This window comes from Prionailurus bengalensis, chromosome C2 (assembly GCF_016509475.1).
Source record: "Prionailurus bengalensis isolate Pbe53 chromosome C2, Fcat_Pben_1.1_paternal_pri, whole genome shotgun sequence".
NCBI classification, from domain to species: domain Eukaryota; kingdom Metazoa; phylum Chordata; class Mammalia; order Carnivora; family Felidae; genus Prionailurus; species Prionailurus bengalensis.
In genome coordinates this window covers 145,348,254-145,360,698 of record NC_057350.1, presented here as the reverse complement: position 1 = coordinate 145,360,698, position 12,445 = coordinate 145,348,254, and the positions used below count along the sequence as shown (strand labels likewise).

At 37.0% G+C, this 12,445-nt stretch overlaps 1 protein-coding gene across 1 annotated transcript in view; it reads right to left on the bottom strand.

The window, feature by feature from the left end:
* CMC1 (C-X9-C motif containing 1) overlaps positions 1–12,445 on the bottom strand; it is a 101,751-nt gene that overhangs the window by 50,973 nt on the left and 38,333 nt on the right. Inside the window, exon 5 of the mRNA XM_043593319.1 lies at positions 11,180–11,269. Coding sequence (XP_043449254.1) covers positions 11,180–11,269 — 90 coding nt within the window. The remainder of the gene's footprint in view (positions 1–11,179; positions 11,270–12,445) is intronic.

Here is a 12,445-nt window from a genome sequence, read left to right as displayed (position 1 = left end):
ACTGATTTAACATTCTTCTCTGATTCGAACTTCTTAGTTATCTTCAAGTTAGCCTCTGTTGATTGCTTTTGAGAATATAGCATGTTTTCTTGTTTCTGTGCACATGGAGTAATTTGGCATTCTATCATGTATGTAAAATGTTTGGATTCTGTTTTCTTTTTAATTTTTTATTTACACTTATTTCTTTTTGAGAGACAGAGCACAAGTGGGGGAGGGGTTGAGAGAGAAGGAGACACAGAATCCAAAGCAGGCTCCAGGCTCTGAGCAAACTGTCAGCACAGAGCCCGAGGAGGGCTCAAACCCACGAACTGTGAGATCATGACCTGAGTGGAAAATCAGACACTCAACTGACTGAGCCACCCGGGTGTCCTAGATTCTGTTCCTTTTTGGGGGAAAAAAAAAAAATTTTTTTTTCCTTTTTCATTTAAACAGTCAATTTTATTTGCTGATCTCAAACTGTGGAACCTGAAGTCCCCTGCAAGGTATAGTGGTTCTTTACCCTGAACCGAGTGGCTTGGAATTTGCTCCACATGTAGTTTAAGATTGAGCCAGAGACATACACAGAGTTTATACACCATGAGGCTCACCTTCTCTAGCTCTCAACTTGCTGGGATTTATCCCTTCCCCTCCTCTTACACCATCACGCACAAATACCAAGTTTTCTAAGTAGTTACACCAAACCCTGTTTTTGATCCTTCAGACCAGTAAGACTAGAGGGTTTTATTTTGTTTGCTTATTAGGTCAGAGTTGTAACCACCCTACAGGGTGGAGACCCACCCGGTACTATTCCCTTCCTTCACTGTGATTCCTCTCCGATTTCCACTTGCTTTCTTGTCTACTCTCCAATGTCTTCATATAGTTGTTTTATATTTTGTTCATAGTTTATAGTTGTTTTCTGCAGAAAAACATGTGCAATAACAGCTACTAGGCCATGCCAGAAGCTAAACTTCTGTTACGGACTTTTAAATCATATCAAGTTTATAGGTTACATATAGTACTGTAGGGTGTGTTTTGCAATGCACTCACTGAAAGTAAAAGCAGCTATTTTTCTTGTTTAATAATATGTAATTTGTCAGGGCACCTGAGTGGCTCAGTCAGTGAAGTGTCCAAGTTCGGCTTAGTTCATGATCTCGTGGTTTGTGGGTTTGAGCCCCGTGTCAGGCACCACGCTGACAGTGTGGAGCCTGCTTGGGATATTCTCTCTCTCTCTCTCTCTCTCTCTCTGCCCCTCCCTGACTCATGTTTTCTCTCTCAGAATAAACTTAAAAAATAATAATAAAATTTAATTTGTCCAAAAAAACCTTTTTGTGCTCTGCTTATTTTTTAAATTGGATGTTCACCAATTCCTTACAGGTAAGAAGTCTATAAATTAAGGATAGCAAACCTTTGTTACACATATTACAAATATATTTTCCTAATCTGTGAACTTTCTATTATGTTTGTAGTGTATGAACATAAAAAGGTTTTATTTTTTATATTTTTAAAGTTTTGTATTATTAAATATAACATCTGATTCTTTAAAGTTTTTTTTAAAAAACTACATGTTCATTATGGAGAATTTTTTAAAAATCCTTTCTATAAAAATAAAAATTACCCAGCATTCCTTCTTTTTACTCTCATACCCTTTTATGGCTGTTTTTTTAAACATCAGGTATACTTCCAGTCATCTGGAAGTCTGTTTAACATTTTCTGCTGAAATTGACATTATATACATTGTATGATCCAGAAATCCCATTTCTATGCTATAAATCATAGCACATCCATATAATGGTACTATATAGCAATGAAAATGAAGGAACCATTACTACTTACAAAAACATGGATGAATCTAACAATACGACGTTGAGTAAACAAAGCTAGACACCAAAGATCACACACTGTATGGTTCCATTTAAATCAAAACAAAGGCAAATTAATCTATGTAGTTCTCAGGCAAAATGTGGTTGATTTTAGCAAGGAGAAAAGGGAGAGCGATTAAAAGAGGGCCCAAAGAAGGCTGGCTTCTGGTAATTTCTATTTCCTGACTTTAATTCTGGCTACACATATATGTTTACTGTCACAATAAGTCATCAAGCTACAAACTTGTTATTTGTGCATGCAAGATACAAAAAAGCTTATGTTTTCATTCTGAAGAATATGAAAAAGCTATGCAGAGGAAAAGAAACCTATTATCCACCTTCTTTATCCCATGTTTCCAGATACTTACTACATTTTGGATGTATTTTTTTTTCAACATATATTTATAATGGTATTCGAATTATACCAGGTACATGATATTTTTAAAAACTTTAGAGACACAGAGAGAGAGAGATGGAGAGTGAGGGGGGGGGGGGTGGGCAGCAGAGGAAGGGGAAGAAGGGGAGGGGGGGGAGAGAAGGGGAGAGGGGGGGAGAGGGGGAGAATGTCAAGCAGGCTTCAAGTTCTGCGTGGAGCCTTGATGCAGGGCTCAATACCACAACCATGAAGTCATGACCTGATCCGAAATCAAGAGTTGGATGTTTAAATGACTGTGCCATCCAGGCACCTGACGCTGTTTTTGACTGATCCCCTTCATAGTATGCGAGGCAGCCACTTCCAACTGATTAAAGTCAGCATAGATAAACTATATTTGCAATGTCTGACAATTAAATGGGATGTTAATTCCAGCACTAAGCTGGGAATTAAGATACCTGGATTCTAATATCAACTAGGACATATTAACAATTCCTACGATACTGAATAGGTAACTTAATCTCTTCATTGTGGTAGGAGACCATAACCTCATATTCCCCTCAGTACTTAGCACCATTATTTTCCCCACTAGTACTGAAGCATAGTTTGTTAAATTAACAAATCAGCGCAATTATGATTTGCTCTGGAAGGGAAGTGGTCTATGTGGAATCTTAAAGGAAAACCAAGAAATAAAAATGTTAGCTTTTAATCTAGCATCGTTCAAGTTAAAATTGTGTGCCAAATGTACACTAGGAGAACTTGCACTATTTACATAAAAATATTGGAAAAACACCAGAACCACCGCAGTTGGATAAACATTCTACCCCTTTGTTTCCCTTTAAAACAATGATTAATTTTTACTACTGTTTAACACAATGGTTTCAAACTTACATGCCTAATAGACATCTCAAGAGTTAACCTGTCCAAAACTAAACTCTTAATATATCAATCACTAAAAACTGAACTAAAATAATAATATTTCTCCACACACATTCTTCCTCATCCCTGCTAACTACAATTTCATCCTTTTACTTGTTCAGGACAATAATAGGGAGTAGTTATGTCTTTCCCTGTGCCCTCTTACCTTCAAATTACATCTTGGATGTGCTCATTCTATTTTTTAAGGTTTATTTGGAGAGAGAAAGAGAGAAAGTGCACACAAGTGGGGGAGGGACAGAGAGAGGGAGGGAGAGAGAAAGAGAATCCCTAACAGGGTCTGTGCTGTCAGCACAGATCCCAAAGCAGGGCTTGATCTCATGAACCGTGAGATCATGACCTGAGCTGAAATCAAGAGTTGGACACTCAACGGACTGAGCCACCCAGGTGCCTGGGATGTGCAATCTCATCATCTCCACTGCTGCCACCCTTTTAATCCACCATCACTTGCCTCTTGCATTATCACAATCACACTCTTAAACTGGTGTCCCTGACTCTGCCCTTGTCCCTACTGCATTTATACTTAACAGAGCAGTTGCTATTAAACAGTAAATCAGACCCTGTCTCTCTCCACTGCTCTAAGCCATCCGAGTTTTCCATTTCTCTCCCTAGTACCTGTGAGTCCTCGGTACTTTATTCTGCCCCCAATCACCCTGCTGAACCCCTCACTTTTCCCTCTCCTCCTCACTCATTCCACCTCACCACAGTGATCTTTCAGGTGGTCCTCAAACATGCCAGCTCTGTCTAGCGCTTCAATGTCTGCAAGTACTGTTCACATCACTCTTCCCAGAGACGCCTGCACATCTCACTCCGTCACCTGTCACACATTTTGTGCAAACGTCCCTCGGTGAGACCTACGTTGCCCACCTACTAAAAACTGCTGCCCCATTCTAGCACCAGTGCTCCCCACGGCCCTCACTCAACTTTAGTTTCCTCCACATCACTTGTATTTACTTATAATAACCTACAATATTTATCTCCCTCCGTTGAAATGTAAGGTCCATAACGGTAAAAATTTTTGTCTGCTTTATTCACTGTTCACATAATGGTGGCTAGGAAATACTCACTAAACATTTTTGAATGACTTATGTTCCATATAACCCTCAGGTTCCATTCAACTGTTTAAAGGAACGTGAAAAGTCTGTTTTTGCTTATAAAAACATACAATCATTGACTGACACTAAAATATTTGCAAACAGTATTATCAAATATAAACACATTGGAGAAAACCAATGTATTAAATACATTAAACATATTAAAATATTAAAATATATTAAATATGATGCCAGATAAACTTGTTTATGGGCCTCAGATTAATATTTCTGTATCTGTTTAATTGAATGGTACTCCAAAAATCTGAGTACAATTTCTCTTAAAGTGAAATATTTAAAATTCTTATAGCAAAACCACTGAAAGGCAAGGAATATAATAAAAACTTGCTAATGAAGTAACGGCAGAATAGTTAGCTTATATTTTGTGTTAATATTTATTCACTGTAACGATATTTCTAAGTTTCAAGTTATGTAATTCTTTGCTTTTGTGTTCAAATGTACACTTTTCACACTTAAACCTTCAAAAATAAGTTGCATAAATTAGATGTCTAAAATAGTAAATTCATCTGCCCCGACAAAATTCCCAGCTAAGTCAGTCATTTAAAGATTTAGCATTTAAAGGTTTAACTTACTTCAAGGCTCCTGGGTGGCTCAGTTGGTTAAGTGTCCTACTCTTGGTTTCTTGGCACAGGTAATGACCTCACGGTTTGTGGGATCAAGCCCCGAGATGGGCTCTGTGCTGACAGTGCAGAACCTTCTTGGGATTCTCTCTCTCCCTCTCTTTCTGTCCCTCCCCTGCTCTCACTCTCTCTCAAAATGAACATTTTTAAAAAAGATTTAACTTACTTCTAAAACAGATTGCACTTTTCTCTGTGAGAAGAAAACTAGCCAATTTATTCAAGACTATTTATGTACAATTATAATTTTATTACACAATTGCCTTGTTATTCAGAAACAAGACAGTCATAATAAGCCATTCAGTCCTACAATACAGGCATGAATTAACAAATGTAACTGAGAACCACTAAATCAATGAGTAACGACCGCTACATACTTTGCTCAGTTGTTTTAAAAACAATTCAGCTGTATTTGTCAGATATAGGTCTATTACATGCAGCGAATGTTATGACAGCAGGCCTGATAGGCATACACAGATACTTATTGGCAATTAATTTGTATTACGTCCATGGCAGACAGGGGGGAAACATGGTGGGACTGACGCTGCCATCCTCAGAAAAGCCTGTTTGTGCGGTTGGCCTTTAGCCGGTGCCTGACAACTTGGATTTTGGGAGTGTTCCCACCATTCCCTAATTGCTAAGAGTGGCTCACCGTGTCTAAACTGTTTGTGCAAACCATATGGTTTATGCTGAACACCTGCTTTCCTTCTGGGAGTCTGAAATTTTGGTAATGCTAACCAAAGGATGCCCATGTGACAAACTCCTCATAAAAACTCTGTTTCTAATGGGTTTCCCTGCTGGACAACATTTCACACATGCTGTCATAGTTCAACACTGGAGGAATTAAGCACATCCTGAGCGACTCTATTGGGGAGAGGACTCTTGGAAGCTTGAGCCTGGTTTCTTCCGAACCTCATCTCATGTGCCTTTTTCCTTTGCTGGTTTTGCTTGTGTCCTTTGCCTGTAATAAATCTTAGCCATGAGTATGAGTATGTGATGAGTCCTGTGAGTCCTCTTAGCAAATCACCAAACCCAGCAGGGGTTGTGGAGATCCCTGCCACAGTTGCAGGTGCAGAGTTCTTCTCCGTAGAGCTGTACCTTAATGCTCTGTATTTCTATATATTTTTCTATATATTCTCTGTAGAGCTGTACCTTACTGCTCTATATTTCTTAGAGTACATAGCATAACCTTATACATAACAGATACGAATCATGTTTGGAGATTTTATATACTACCCTCCTAGTCTATCCAAAATAGCTGCATTTCCACTTCAGCGTTCGTCAACATTGGTGAACTACTAAATGGCAAAAATATATGTGGCAATAATAGCACCATTCAAACAAAGGAAAAGTTTTTGGCAGGTTCGAGTAACACAGTTGGATAGATTGATGACTTTGACCATCTGCAGTCTACAGCCCTCCAATTTGTTTTACAAATGTTTGGGTAGTTTTCTGCCTGTAGACATCCTAAAGAATATCCAAAGTATTCTTAATTTGATTTTATCATCAGCTCACATTCTTTGGGATTCAGCAAAATGTGACATATTTAATTGCATGTGACTGACAGAAGTCAGGCAGTTTTTCAAGCTTCTGTGTTCACTACTGCTCTGGAATGTTTCAAAGAAGTGAACAATCCATGCTTCCTTATGCTTTATATAATTTCTTTAGAAGTAACCCCACCTGGGGCACCTGGGTGGCTCAGAAGATTAAGTGTCCACCTCTTGATTCTGGCTCAGGTCAGAATCTCACCGTTTGTGACTTTGAGCCCCACTCAGGGCTCTGCACTGACAGTGAGGAGCCTGCTTGGTATTCCTTCTCCCTCCCGCTCTCTCTCAAGAATGAATGGATGGATGAATGAATGAACATTAAAAAAAACAAAACAAAAAAAAAAAAACAACTAACCCAACCTCTTGGCCAGAAGATCAAAAAGACTGCAGAAGACACTGATACAGAAGAAACATTAAAATAAGGTAAAAGAAGACCCAAAGGCTGAAAGGAGTCAGTGAGCAGGAGGATACACCTAGGTTAAAGACCGATCCAGGCCACCCCAGTACATCCCTGTACAGGCCACCCCAGTACATCCCAAGAGTACTTTCTTGGTCTTGAAGTGTCATAGCAATAACAACAAAAAAAGCGTTATTATATTTAAAGCAAAATTCATTATCAAACATGGAAACTTTATATCAAATGCCAACTATACAATTCAAAAAAAGCAACAAAACAATGAATTTTTACAAAACAGCAATTCAGGGACTCTACCTCTCATGGACTATTTCCAGAGGAGAAACTATAACATTAGAATGCATACTTGACTAATATATACATATGATCTACAGTATATATATGACAAACTATATATTACATACAACATATATGACAAGTGATATTACTAACACAGAAAATAGAAATCATTAAATTACTAACATAGAAAATATAAGTCATTAAATTAGCAAAGAGTCAAACACATGGAAAAAGTCACGGGGTGGAAGTAGCCTCCAGAGGTCATCAAAGCATCTTCCTTTTAAAACACCACACGTTGGTAACTCCCAGATCCAAGAAAAGCAATGATTCCGCCATCACACTTGATGGAAGAGAATTTCTGTTTTGGCTTTTGGGAAGTGGGGATACTGGGAGACAGGACATTCTAGAATTTTCCTTAAGTTCCATTCCCAACATAGTGATCATTGTGCTAACGTCTACAAATGCACTTTGGTAATTTACGTCAGCAGCTCTATTCACTGTCAATATCACTGGCAGAAGAAGAATATTATGAAGTTTCATTTTCTATCCAAATCAGTTGATCACTTGCTTTTCTGTTGATACATGTCCTACCAACAGTTTATGATCTTGTCAAAGTTTATGTAATAACAAGATCAGGATTTTCAATTCTACATCTAATCTCTAGGTCAAGCTACCTTTACTCATCAAATCAAAGTGAAATTCCGAAAGAAAACGTGAGGAGTACTACTTTTCTTTTCAGAAAGAACACAAAAAAGCCTATTTTATAAAGACAAAGATTGTCATGTCGACACCAGTTTAACACAAACACTGCTTAACTGTCACCCAAAAGCTGAGATTTTTCTTGTTTCAGGTTATAGTTTTCACTATTTTGAAATCGTAAAGTTACTGCGACTTTATAGAAATCCACTGTAGAATAAGGATTATATAATCGTAAATAAAAGTTAAATTTCCGAAGTATTAAGGTATGTAACAATGAAACATTCGAAATGCGATCTGCTACTTAAGACAAACTTTAATTCTGTTTAAACATAAGATGAAATGTGCAACTCAGACTAAATAGTGTATAGTAAAAACCAATAGTGTATATATAGATAATGAAGGTATCACGGAAACTGGTTAAAAATTATAATGAAGAGAGAACTAGTAAGAATATAGCAACCTGGCTGAAATTGATATTCATTAGGGTACTCGTCACATCAATAGGGAGCATTTGGACTCTGTGGTCTTTATCAGTGTCCCAGCTGGTAATGGTTGAAGGTTAATGCCTTACCCCATTCTGTTCAATTTTCTATCCTAATTAGCCCTCCAAATCTATAGCTGTGAGCACCAAGTGTCTGTGCTCAAAAGAAACTAATTAATGCTAGCAAATTAGATCAAGTCCAAAGATCCAACAGCCAAACTCTTAGTTAAATGCTCCTTGTTAATAGGAAGTGTAGCTGTCAATAACTGCTGTTGGTGACTATAATGAGGCATCTTTCTTTCATTGAAAGTGATTTCATTTCTCTTTGTCCCTGGAAAAGCTGTTCCATTCCCTTCACAAACCTAAGTTGCTGGCAGTCTGACCCAATTCTTATGATCAGCTGGGTTGAAATGACATGCAAAAAAAATCAAACAGAAAAGCTTTCCTACATAATCAGGTTTCAGGCCCTTAGCAGAAAGTCAGATCACTTATTAAAATTCCTATATCTTTATCCAAGAACTATACAATTAGCACACATAATGCTTTTATATAAAATCCTATAAGTATTTAATAAAGCAAAGGCCGTAAACAGTAAATAAACTACAAGGGAAGTGTCCTGATTCTAAATTACATCTTATTGTTCAGTTCAAATGCAGCTGTTCTGCTACTACTTAAGCATATGATACCAGTGCATGTTCTTTACTAAATCACATGGTTAGGCAGGAAGAATACTAAAGATTATTGTTTATAAAATAATCAGTTTTAGATTCTCTAACTCTGTTTTGGACCACATGGCCTAAAAAAAAAAAAAAATCAATATACGATTATCTATAAAATATTCAAATATTCAAAAACCAATAGTTAAAACATGTTCTCATAGAGACAAATGCATTGAAGTAACCCAAGCAGACCTCAAATTTTAAGATGCTTTCAGTCTTCTGAAGATTTTAAGCATATTTAAAAAAAACAAAAGCTTAACCAAGGCAATGCCCGAAAAACTTAACTTTTGATAAAGAAGTGATGAATCACTAAATTCTACACCTGAAACCAATTTTACCATATCTGTAAACTAGAATCTAAATACTTAAAAAGTGAAGAGTAAAAATTTTTCTGTACCATTATGATAGTAGTTGTGCAACACAAACTAATAAATATTTTAAAGTTATACTCTCTTTCCTTCATTTCAAAAACCAAACACACAGTTACATTGACTAAGAGTAAGCAAAGGCAGTTCTGAAACCCAAACTCTAATTATTCTGCATTTTCATCTGAACCATGTGAGTAAAACCTCAATCTATAATTGAATTAGCTAGGTTTATTTCATTCTAGATATCAGAGTAATGTGTTAAAAACACCATAAATATAGCTCATATTCATCACTTTGGACCAATTATCAGTAATGAGTAAATTTTCCTAGTAGTGACAAGTTAACCCTGTAACTTCATTACACGTTGTTAATTTTTTTCCTCCCTCACCTGAGTCAGGATATTTAGTTATTTTTTAAGTTCTGAGGCAAGTGGAGGATTACCTCTTGAGATGATCAGCATGACACCTGCCAATGCCAGCGTGGCACCAAACCTGTCTGCAGGTGGCAATGGGTTAATTTCTCCTGACACCTGGGGGTGTGGGTGGAAGGGAGGTGCTCTGATTAAACAACTAATTCATGGTGAAAGCAAAGCTAGTATCGCAGAATGATACTATCAACTTATTGATAATATACTGATTTATGGATGGATTTAATTTAAATCTAATTTATGAATGGCTCTCAAACTGGAATAGGTCATAGGAAGTCATTTAAGAAACAGAAATGATCATCACACAAGGTCCGCTCTAAGAAATTACTCTTTCACTGCTCCCATCGATTCCAAAGGTCATTCTCAAAGAAGAGCATTAAAGGGACAGAAATGTTCCCAGCATCCAAACGTTGTTGACACAGTCCCGAAACACAGTTGACAGAGCCTGGCTCTCCTGTCGAGAAACTTGCTATGGAACTGCAGCCCATCGTCCTCACAAAGAATCACTGAGGTCCCTCAAGGAGGAAGAGACTACAGGGAAAAGTGGCTCCGCAGCCAGAAAAACAGTCTACATCAGCAGAACTTTGCTACTCCTTTTAGATGGCCATTCCATGAGGTAGAATTTCTTAAGAGGGCATTTCTGCAGCAATACTGCGTCTGCTTTTCTAATTACCCACCATTTGTGGTCTCATTTTTCACCTTCTGCTGCTCCGTTTACATTTTTTCACTAAATGTTATATATTAATCAACCATTAGCTCTAGATTTATAGAATACAGGAATAATTCACGTTAAGAAACATTTTCCAAAGAAAATATGTGCGTGTGGGTGCCTAGTGCATGCATTTACAGAAATATCTTTCACTCAGAGATGTAAAATACAGAGAAGTAAAAATAAAAACAAAAACAAAAAAAACCCGGCCTCGTTGTAAGTAGTACTGGGATTCCATTAACAATTCAATAATAGACAATGACCTCAAAGAAAATCATCTTAGAATATATATGTCTGTGTGGATATGTTGATGAGGAAAAAACAGGTACATGTTACATTTGATGTTTCTTCTTTCCCTATCAAAATCGCCAGAATAACTTGTTTCTCTAAAATACTCATACCAAGTTTTTCTCTACATACAACTGTACTTCTGGGAAAAAATATTTTTTCTTAGTAATTTGGGAGAATATTTTTAAATTGTAAATGAATTGAACACCGTCTGGAAGTTCTGAAAGCTGAAATATTGGTATCTCAGTGAAAGGGTGAGAAACAATTCATACATATTAATTCATTGACTATTTGACTCTAAGGCTAAGGATTAAATTCAGATCATATTATAAAAAATGTATTTGATCTTTATATGAATATTTGAATCTTACCTTGAACTTGTTCAGAACATCTCTCTCGGGCTTTCTCTCTCATTATTTTAGGGATCAAAACATCCTTTTCGACATGTCTGAGATGCTGCTCTGGAAAAAAAAAAAAAAAAGATCTTTCTTTAATATAGTGAAGTTTCAATTAAATCACCAGTTTAGGGAAGAAATAAGCACTCTGGTTTATTCAAAATAAAAGCCTATACAAACATACTAAAAACTGACTCTTAAAGCCTCATAAAATTGTGGCTATTTTCGTCACTAAAAATCATTCTAAATATTTCTTATACACAACAGAAAAAAATGTGGGACATAGACAGTGTCTTTCTAAAAATTTCTGCAAGCTATATTGTAACACTTTATTTGATAACATATTCTACGCAATCTTGTCAAAATTAAAGTCATAAACTAAAACAGTATAATTTTGCTTTTTAATACAATCCACAAAAAGAGAATTTTTATCAATAGTGAGATCCAAGGATAGATGAAGAGATCCAAGATTAAGAGATTCTCAACCTGGTAATAAGAGTAGCCTAAGAAAGAAAGAACCGTCAGAAGAAGAAAAAGTAGAACTACATGTGCACATAAACACAGCATGTGAGATTTCTGTGCATTTTAAACAAAACTACCACAATTAGACTAAAATGGTAGACAGAACACCTGCTTCAGGGTCCCACCAGTGTCTTAAATTCATAGAGAGTCCTGAAAAATAAAAGCTACTCCGATGTAGCTTGGGCCGGGGTCGTCAGAAAAATCAAAATGATCAGGAATCTCTTTGAAAGACAAAAGGCAGATGAGATCAGATTAAAGGAGGTAATCATATACCCACAGGTTTTTCCGAGGGAAAAAAACTGATGCCAAAAGTAGGCACTGCTCCATGCACCGAAGCAGCAAACACGGGCAGCCAGAGACTTCCCTGAAGAAAACCAAAGCATAATCGGTTGAAATACCTCAGTAGGAGCAAATGGATCACCTCTTCTGCTGCCTCCAGACCCATGGGTAAAAGAAGTAAATACATGTATCTATCCCCAAAGGGTCAGAAAATTTCCCAGTATCTAGCGACACCTAGGAAGACCAGGAACCCCTCCACTTTCCCTGGTACAATGCGATTCCTAACAATCTCTGGATGCAGGCAGCTACGAACTGAGAATCTGCAGACAGTGTAAGAGGGCATGTCAAAAAGCAAACAAAATCAACAATAAAACAGCCGAGGATCACCTAAATTTGATGGACAACACAGTGAAAGGGAGAAACCAACTGTAATGAATCCGT